General features: G+C 40.5%; 1 protein-coding gene across 3 annotated transcripts in view; it reads left to right on the forward strand.

Moving 5' to 3' along the window:
• The window catches only part of LOC123516964 (trypsin-1-like), a 29,238-nt gene that overhangs the window by 19,038 nt on the left and 200 nt on the right, over positions 1 to 10,000 (forward strand). Inside the window, exons 1-8 of one of the 3 annotated variants that reach the window (XM_045276760.1) lie at positions 3,736 to 3,865; positions 5,018 to 5,081; positions 5,525 to 5,628; positions 6,722 to 6,898; positions 8,100 to 8,264; positions 8,375 to 8,565; positions 9,423 to 9,539; positions 9,808 to 10,000. The exon at positions 9,808 to 10,000 is cut by the window's right edge and continues 200 nt beyond it. In XM_045276760.1, the coding sequence (XP_045132695.1) occupies positions 3,826 to 3,865; positions 5,018 to 5,081; positions 5,525 to 5,628; positions 6,722 to 6,898; positions 8,100 to 8,264; positions 8,375 to 8,565; positions 9,423 to 9,539; positions 9,808 to 9,867 (918 nt within the window). In that variant the 5' untranslated portion in view covers positions 3,736 to 3,825 and the 3' untranslated portion in view covers positions 9,868 to 10,000. Of the gene's footprint in view, positions 1 to 3,735; positions 3,866 to 5,017; positions 5,082 to 5,524; positions 5,629 to 6,721; positions 6,899 to 8,099; positions 8,265 to 8,374; positions 8,566 to 9,422; positions 9,540 to 9,807 lie in introns of those variants that run through there. The other 2 variants (XM_045276761.1, XM_045276762.1) reach the window with 2 other exon arrangements.

Genomic DNA, 10,000 nt, shown 5'->3' on the forward strand with positions numbered 1-10,000 from the left:
TACCCAAATAAAATCACACCTTTTTTACATCCATCCATCATTTAGCTCATCAATGCATTAATTTTAACATCCATATATTACTGATTTATACATTTGCATACCACACATTCACCCTTCACTTGAAAATCAAAATTTAAAAGAAAAACGGACCCTATAATAACGCCTCGGAGTCATATTCTGGGGAGGGGACCAACAATGTCCCCAGGTCGAATGCCTTTTTTGATAACGACCCCAAATGCCTTTACACTTCCCTCAACTTTTTCTACATTAACTTCTGCAACATTTGCGGTCTTAGATCTAATTTTCAATCTGTAGAACACCACCTCTCCTCAACTAAACTTCATCTTCTTTCCTTCACCGAAACTCAGCTGTCTCAGCCAACTTACAGTAGCCCTTCTCTGTTCCCTCATACTTTATCTATTCTCAATTTCATTCCAAAGCTGGATGTTGCGTCTATGTACGCAACGACTTGACTTGCTCTCGTGCCCACGCTCTTGAGTTTTCCAAGTTTTCCACCATCTGGCTTCGACTTAACAGTCACTCTTAAACTAAATTCATTTGTGCTGTTTATCTCTCCCTGAACTCTTATGACTATAATAAATTCTTTGACTACGTAACTTCCAAAGTGGAGCACATTCTCTCCTTCCGCTAAGATTTCCATTCTTGGAGATTTCAATGTTCAACTCAAGCTTTGGCTTTCCTCTCCTTCACTGACCACCCTGGTGAACTAGCCTTCAACTTTGCTATCCTCCATGACCTAAAGCAACTGGTGCAACACCCTACTCGTATTCCTGACCGTCTTGGAGACACGCCCAACATTCTTGATCTCTTCCTCACCTCTAACCCTTCTGCTTATGCTGTCACCCTTTCATCTCCGTTGGGCTCCTCCGATCACAATCTCATTTCTATATCTTGAACTATTTCTCCAATCCCTCCACAGGATCCCCAAAACGAAGGTGACTCTGGCGTTTTGCCTCTGACAGTTGGGGGACCTGAGGAGGTATTATGCTGATTTTCCTGGAATGATTTTTGCTTCCGTGTCAGAGACCCATCTCTTTGTGCTGAACGCATAACAGAGGTGATAGTGTCTGGCATGGAGGCGTACATTCCTCATTCTTTTCTCAACCTAAACCTTCTAAACCTTGGTTTAACTCAGCCTGTTCTCGTGCTATACATGATAGAGAGGTTGCCCACAAAAGGTACTTGAGCCTTCCATCTCCTGAATCTCATGCACTTTATATCTCTGCCCGGAATCATGCCAAGTCTGTTCTTCAACTTGCCAAACACTCTTTCATAAATAGAAAATGTCAAAATCTTTCAAACTCAAACTCCCTCGTGACTTCTGGCATCTAGCCAAAAACATCTCAAATAACTTCACTTCTTCATCTTTCCTCCTTTATTTCATCCTGATGGCACCACTGCCATCTCTTCTGTCTCTAAAGCTGAACTCTTCTCTCAAACCTTTGCTCACAACTCCACCTTGGACGATTCTGGGCTTGTCCTCCCTCTCCTCCTCCCTCTGACTATTTCATGTCTACAATCAAAATTCTTCGTAATGATGTTTTCCATGCCCTTGCTGGCCTAAACCCTCGGAAGGCTTATGGACCTGATGGGGTCCCTCCTATTGTTCTCAAAAACTGTGCTTCCGTGCTTGCACCTTGCCTGGCCAAACTCTTCCAACTTTGTCTATCGACTTCTACCTTTCCTTCCTGCTGGAAGTTCGCCTACATTCAGCCTGTTCCTAAAAAGGGTGACCGTTCTAATCCCTCAAACTACCGTCCTATAGCTTTAATCTCTTGCTTGTCTAATTTTTTTAATCCATCCTGAATAGGAAGATGGCTTCCGTCAATTTCGCTCTACTGATGATCTTCTGGCTTTCCTTACTGAGTCTTGGTCATCCTCTTTTAGAGATTTCGGTGAAATTTTTGCTGTAGCGTTAGACATATCAAAAGCTTTTGATAGAGTCTGGCATAAAGCTTTGATTTCAAAACTGCCCTCCTACAGCTTCTATCCTTCTTTCTGAAACTTTATCTCATGTTTCCTTTCCGACCGCTCTATTGCTGCTGTGGTAGACGGCCACTGTTCTTCTCCTAAATCTATTAATAGTGGTGTTCCTCAGGGTTCTGTCCTGTCACCCACTCTCTATTATTCATTAATGACCTTCTCAACCAAACTTCTTGCCGTATCCACTCCTACGCTGATACCACCCTACATCTTTCCACGTCCTTTCAGAGACGATCAACCCTTCAGGAAATCAACAGATCAAGCAGGGACGCCACAGAACGCCTGACTTCCAATCTTTCTAAGATTTCCGATTGGGGAAGAGAAAACTTAGTAGTTTTCAATGCCTCAAAAACTCAATTCCTCCATCTATCAACTCGACACAACCTTCCAGACAACTATCCCCTCTTCTTCAATGACACTCAACTGTCTCCCTCTTCCACAATGAATATTATCGGTCTGTCCTTTGCTCATGATCTTAAGTAGAAACTTCACATCTTGCTAAAACAGCTTCTATGAAGTTAGGTTTTCTGAGGCATCTCCGCTAGTTTTTCTCGCCCCTCCAAATGTTTATTTTGTATAAGGGCCTTATCCGTCCCTGCATGGAGTACTCTTCGCATGTTTTGGGGGGCTTCCAGTCACACAGTTTTACTAAATAGGGTGGAATCAAAAGCTCTTCGTCTCATCAACTCCCCTCCCCTGACTAACTGTCTTCAGCCTCTTTATCACCGCCGGAATGTTGCATCTCTTTCTAGATTTTATCGCTATTTTCATGCTAACTGTTCTACTGATCTTGCTAACAGCATGTCTCCCCTCCTCCTGCGGCCTCGTTGCACAAGGCTTTCTTCTTCCTCTTATACCTATTCTGTCCAACTCCCTAATGCAAGAGTTAACCAGTACTCTCAATCATTCATCCCTTTCACTGGCAAACTCTGGAACATCATCCCTGCATCTGTATTTCCGAATTCCTATGACTTGTCTTCTTTTAAGAGGGAGGTATCGAGGCATTTGCTCCCCAACTTTGGCTGAAGCTTTTACACTTGTTATAGAGCCAGAACTCAAGTGGGACTTTTCTTTTAAACTTTCATTTTTTTTCCCTTGGCTGACCATCTTCCCTACGTAAAAAAAAGAATATTCCTCCATCCAAACATCCATTAATCTATCCACCTATCCACTTTATCATCTATCTTTTGATTCACCCATCTATTCATTTTCTCCATCCATCCAACCATCAACTAAACATCGATCCAACCAACCACTTACATATGCATTCATTCACTTACTGAACTAACCTTCCATTCATTCTTCCAGTCATCCATCCATCCATCTATCCAGCCATCAACTCATCAATCTATCTATCTCTCAACTCATCCATCTATTCATCCACTTATCCATCCATCCATCCATCCATCAATGTGTTTTTCAAATGTCTGCCGGAAAATTTAGGAAACAAAATAGAAACAATGTGTCCATATCATGTTTCCTGGAGTGGACAGGCCTTACAGAACACCGTGTGTCGACAATCCTGCTTGTGATCACCGCACGAGCCTCGCCCTGTGAACTACGAGGTTCCTGCATGATTGTGACACTGTTTACACACTGCCCATCCCTCCACTGCTTTCCCAGCCAGCCTGCCTCGTGACGCACCGCGTCTACAAACACAACATGTTACTGACGCAAGCCTGAAGGGAAGAAGTGGTGATGTGGCAAAGGGAGGCGCTTATAAAAGGAACTGGAGGTGATGATCAGCCACAGACACCGAGGCAGTCTGGGTGGGAGTCGTTATCTTTCTGTCTTGTCCGGCACAACACCACTACAGGGAAGATGAATTTCTTTGCTGTTTTGCTCTGCGTGTTTCTAGCAGGTGAGTTGGTTAAGTAATAACGCAACGGTATTGTTACTGCAAGTAAAGGTATGCATCTGTCTCCCATCATCATTCCTCATCAACCTGATGTGAAATGTTCAGTAGACTTCTATTTGCTAGAAAAAATGGGTAACATATTTGAGTATCAGAAATCAGATTTACATAAAACTTCGAGTCAATGCCTCGCCTCGCCTCGCCTGTAGACGTCACTCATGATTAGACTCAGCGACACAAACACACAAGAGAGATGACCGAGGTATGTAACTTAATTTCGCAACACAAACATAGTGCAATATTGATTGCATGTCTTGCTTATCACTAATACGTTATGTTCAAAATGTTTTATACTGAAGAATGATATTGTTGTTATAAGAAATTGAGACCAATAACTTGTTCACAGTTCTTAGACACGCCTACTTCATCAATAAATGTCAGAGAAAGAACTGCCTCTCTCCACCTCACTGTGATTTGTGTGATCAGTAAAACAGACCAACTGTGCGTCAATGAAGACCTGCGTGTGCGGCTACAGATAGGATTTTGATTTCTTCCTTATACAGAAGTAAATGCAGTTCCAGTCATGATGGTGTTCAGCATTAGCTTTGTAGCGGGACATCCATAGTCTGTTAGTTGGAAAAAGTAAATGAATCGATTAATATGTCGTTAAAAGTGTGTGTGTGTGTGTGTGTGTGTGTGTGTGTGTGTGTGTGTGTGTGTGTGTGTGTGTGTGTGTGTGTGTGTGTGTGTGTGTGTGTGTGTGTGTGTGGTGCACGAGAGGTAAAGGATAGCTAACTTCACCACCAACAACAAGAGACGCTAAGCAACTAATGCATGATATACCTAAACCTTGAACACTTCACTGGGTGACCACTGCACTGCAATCATACAGGCTGTCTGTGACAATGATCATAAGACCTGTGTGGTTCCGCTTCAAAGAAAACTGCTCATGTCCTCCCATTTCTTCTTATATGAGAGGATAACTCTTATAAGAAAATACACATTTCCGTAATCCGTTCCATGGAATTAAATGGAATATACCCTTTAAAAAGTAAATTTTCCTTGGAAAATACAGAAACAGAGGGAAAACGAGTCGAGTATTTCCTTATCCTAAACACCACGCCGTGTCACTCACTGACACACTGCTTCCCTCAACAGGCATTCAGAGTTCACAGGGACGGACGTTCCCCGCCTCGCTGCCCGCCTCCCACACGCCCAATGGGTAAGTACATCTCACCTTATGGATTCCTCCACTCTTTTCCACTCTCTTTTCCTCACACTCGTTCGGGCGGTTGGTTGATGTCTGCCAAGGAGTGCACACATAGATACTGGCAATCATAACAGTGACTTTCTACCGACAGTGTGTCGGTGCAGGTGTCCAAGTCACCAAGGTTAACCATTACTACAGCAGTGTAACACAATGCAGCTGTTTCACTACAGACGGCACACAAGTCTGAAGTGTCAGCACTTCACACTACCTGTACAGTACACCAGGACACAGCGCTGAGCTGCTGTAGGAGCATATGGTGCTGATTTAGTTCAGGGAATCTCGCTATTAACAAGAAAATCGTTGCGTTTTGAAGAACAACCTTTTCCCTTACTTGAAATACCAATAGATTCCCTCCCTAGCACAGTGACTGATGACATTGTCTCCCCTCCCACCAGTGTGATGCTTGCAGGACGGCGAGACGGCAACGAACGCAGCAAAACTGATGGCAACACACTACCTGTCAAGCCCAGGATAGTGGGCGGCACTGAAGCGGAAAAACGTGAGCCTCCTGTTCCTCTTGCACATCTCCCTCCTTCCGCCCTTCATTGGACACAGTTTTGGAAATATTCAATGGATTGGTTTATCCACACATAATGATAACAGTAATAGTAATGGTCAAAATAATATTTGTAACAACAAACACAACAACATCAATAATAATAGAAAAATATTAATAATGATGATAATAAAAATAATGATAATAATAATAATAATAATAATAATAATAATAATAATAATAATAATAATAATAATAATAATAATAATAATAATAATAATAATAATAATAATAATAATAATAATAATAATAATAATAATAATAATAATAATAATAATAAATATAATAATAATAATAATAATAATAATAATAATAATAATAATAATAATAATAATAATAATAATAATAATAATAATAATAATAATAATAATAATAATAATAATAATAATAATAATAATAATAATAATAATAATAATAATAATAATAATAATAATAATAATAATAATAATAATAATAATAATAATAATAATAATAATAATAATAATAATAATAATAATAATAATAATAATAATAATAATAATAATAATAATAATAATAATAATAATAATAATAATAATAATAATAATAATAATAATAATAATAATAATAATAATAATAATAATAATAATAATAATAATAATAATAATAATAATAATAATAATAATAATAATAATAATAATAATAATAATAATAATAATAAAACTAATAATATTATAATACTAATACTATTATAATATTATAATATATGCTAATACTACTAATACTAATATAAGTAATAATAATAATAAAGGAAAATAATAATAATAATACAATAATAATAATAATAATAATAATAATAATAATAATAATAATAATAATAATAATAATAATAATAATAATAATAATAATAATAATAATAATAATAATAATAATAATAAAAATGATAATAATAAATAACAATAATAGTAATAATATTAATAATAATAATAATAATAAAGATAATAATGATGATAATATTAATATATAATAATGACAACAACAACAGTATGAATAGTAAAATCATTTAATTGTGTTACAGACGAGTTCCCGTGGGTGGTCGAAATACAGTTTTACCACACCAAATTGGAAAAGTATAAACACAAGTGCGGCGCATCCGTGATAGACGAGTGGTGGGTCATGACCGCCGCCCACTGCGTTGATAATGACGCGAGCTTTAAGATCGTAGCCGGTGAACATATATTATCAGCAGTTGAAGGTAAAGACTTTCTATGTACACTACACAAAGGCCACGACTCTGGTACACAGATTACTGAAGCCCTGGGTGGTTCAGGGAACTTTCATCAAGATGTGAGGGAGCAAAGCAATCTGGCGAGCACTGCCAGGGTGAGGAGGCATGAGTAGGTAGAGTGATGATCTTTGACAGTTTGTGAGGCCAAGGACAAGGTGGCAAGACAACGTGCGGCGGGAAGATACTGAACAGGGCAGACCAGTGCAGGGTGATGAGTTTTAGCAAGATGGTAACTGTTGACTGTTGAGGCCTCCAACTTGTTGGTGAGGCGAGGTGAAGAAGGGGACATGACACCTTAGAGACCACGGTGATGATTCAAGGAGTATGGTGCGGTGTTAGGAGAGTGATGGACGAGTATAGCTCTGGAGAAGGAAGGGTAGGTTTGAAATATGGTGGTGACTTCTGAAATACCATGTTGAGGTCTACAATACTGTCTTGGAGTCTGAAATACGAGGCTGACGTCTGAACTACGCTGTTGAGATCTGGTAACATTTCTGTGACGCACCTTAACTACATTCAAAAGACACTAGTTACAGAGGTTCTTGAGGGTGTCTTTACAGTTCTAGTGACAGATTAACGCAGATTTCCATGGTAGTGACAGAAGAGACACTCTTGAGAATCATCTCTGTAGCGTATGAAAGTGCTCGATGTGTGACAGCAAAGAGTTTCAGAATACGGTCCCGATTCACACGTCTTGGCCACGTCAGCCTCGCGACTCACTCATACATTTTCTTCGCTATTTCTTTTTCATTATTATGTTACATTGAATGTTTCAGTTACTGTTACTTTTATTATGCTCAATGCGATGAAAAATATGTTACAACGAGATGAATGTAAAAGAGAAAATGAAACGAACGGAGTTATCAATAATGACATGTAGCTACCCACAGAGACTCACACAGCTCGCTCACCCTGAGTGTCTAGTGAACAGACTATAATTAGTTCCAGGATTGCACGGTGACTGCCCTCACACAGACAGAGAGAGAGAGAGAGAGAGAGAGAGAGAGAGAGAGAGAGAGAGAGAGAGAGAGAGAGAGAGAGAGAGAGAGAAGAGAGAGAGAGAGAGAGAGAGAGAGAGAGAGAGAGAGAGAGAGAGAAACGTCACCACAGATATCTGATTAAGCCTACACAGAGAAGACACTAAGCTTGTTGTCGTTATTGTTTTCAGATGAGGAGCAGCACCGTAAGGTAGAAACCATTGTCACACATCCTGGGTGGGACTATGATACAGCAGAGAATGATATTGCCCTCCTGAAGCTGTCAGAGAAGCTGGAACTGGATGGAAAGACTGTCGCTCCCATCAGCCTGCCCACACCACTAACCAAATCCACAGGTGAAGAAATGTCTTTGTTTCTCTAGATTCTTACAGTCCATCACAGTGCTTCACACTGATAACGATTCCCGCTGACTACCATGGAGCCTCACACGACAACTCTTCCGCAGGTGAATGTGTGGTGGCTGGCTGGGGCAGAATAAGTAACGAAAACTTCACATGCTCTGACGTGTTGAGGAAAGTCCGGTTACCCATCGTCTCAGACGAAGAATGCAGAAAGAGTTACGCTACCTTTAATGAAAAGATTTTCGACAGTAACATCTGCGCTGGATACAAGGAGGGTGGAAAAGACTCCTGCAATGTAAGCTGCTCTACTCATCTCGTTTGTCAGGGCACAGAGATTAGTTGTTGTGTTCTTATAGTGACATTTCCATTGAGGGACGCAGGGCAGTAGTGTACTTACAGTGCAGCAACATGAACACCACATTTGCTGATCAGTTCACTGCAAAGAGAACAACTAGATCCGTGAACCAGTATCATTTGTCATGTCGCGCTGCGAAACAAGACACACTGAGCCAGTGTGGAGAGCAAACGGTGGAGTGGCTGCCTTGGTAGAGAGCCACATGAGTGACAACTCCCAACCACATACCACCAGGCCTGCTGTGGATCAAATCCCGGGTCTGGTGATGGTGATGTTGATAATGGAGATCACATAAATGTGGACACAACATTGCGGCAGTGTCCGTCCCCTCACAATTAAGAGAAATAGTTAGAACAGTCAGAAAGCCTCCCTCATGAAAGATTTCAAGTCAGCTAATAATCTGAAAATGAATGACTAGGAATATTTTTATTCCACTCTGAGCTAGCGGGAGGAAGGTAGCCATAAGAGAAGAAAAGAACCGTTGGCATGGAAATAATGTTTGACCAACATAATATATATATGAAGCCTACTGCAAACATGGACAGATAAGGCCACTGTAGAGTTAACAATCAGGGATGTGGGTGAGTAAACCAGCCAGACACGACTCAGAACACCAACCAAAATAGAAACTATTCTAGCTGGAGATGACGTGTGAAAGTTCCATTTTAGAGTATAAATAGAAAACAGACCAAGGATGTTCAGTGTAGGAAGACATTCCAAGGATGTTCAATGTAGAAAGGTTTATGAATTTACCTCTATTTGATGCACATATGATCATACACGTGTACTCTTCCTAGGGTGATTCTGGCGGCCCCCTCGTCTGCCAGGGAGAAAACAACAAGAACTATGTGGCTGGCGTGGTGTCTTGGGGCATCGGGTGCGGTCTCCCGAATTTTCCAAGTGTGTACACTGAGGTGAGTCCCACCCACATCCATCACGACTCAGCCTCCCTTGCCTCCCTTCCCAATGTCAGTTACGACTCATTAACGTAGAAATTCCATAATTCCATAAACGTGTGTGTGTGTGTGTGTGTGTGTGTGTGTGTGTGTGTGTGTGTGTGTGTGTGTGTGTGTGTGTGTGTGTGTGTGTGTGTGTGTGTGTGTGTGTGTGTGTGTGTGTGTGTGTGTGTGTGTGTGTGTGTGTGTGTGTCAGCACACCAGTCTAATGTTTTGTGTTCTCTAGGTGAGCTACTTTGTTGACTGGATCAATGAGGTCAGGAATCAGGAGTCGTTGCAACACTGACCCATGCGACCCATCACGGCAAGGAAGGAAAACACACAGACGACCCTGGAATGCAAAACACCGCCACCCTCAATGCCAAGACCAGCATCCTCCATTGGCAAAGACACCATGGAGGACCACTCCTCAAACTACT

The sequence above is a fragment of the Portunus trituberculatus genome, chromosome 41, assembly GCF_017591435.1.
Source record: "Portunus trituberculatus isolate SZX2019 chromosome 41, ASM1759143v1, whole genome shotgun sequence".
Classification (NCBI taxonomy): domain Eukaryota; kingdom Metazoa; phylum Arthropoda; class Malacostraca; order Decapoda; family Portunidae; genus Portunus; species Portunus trituberculatus.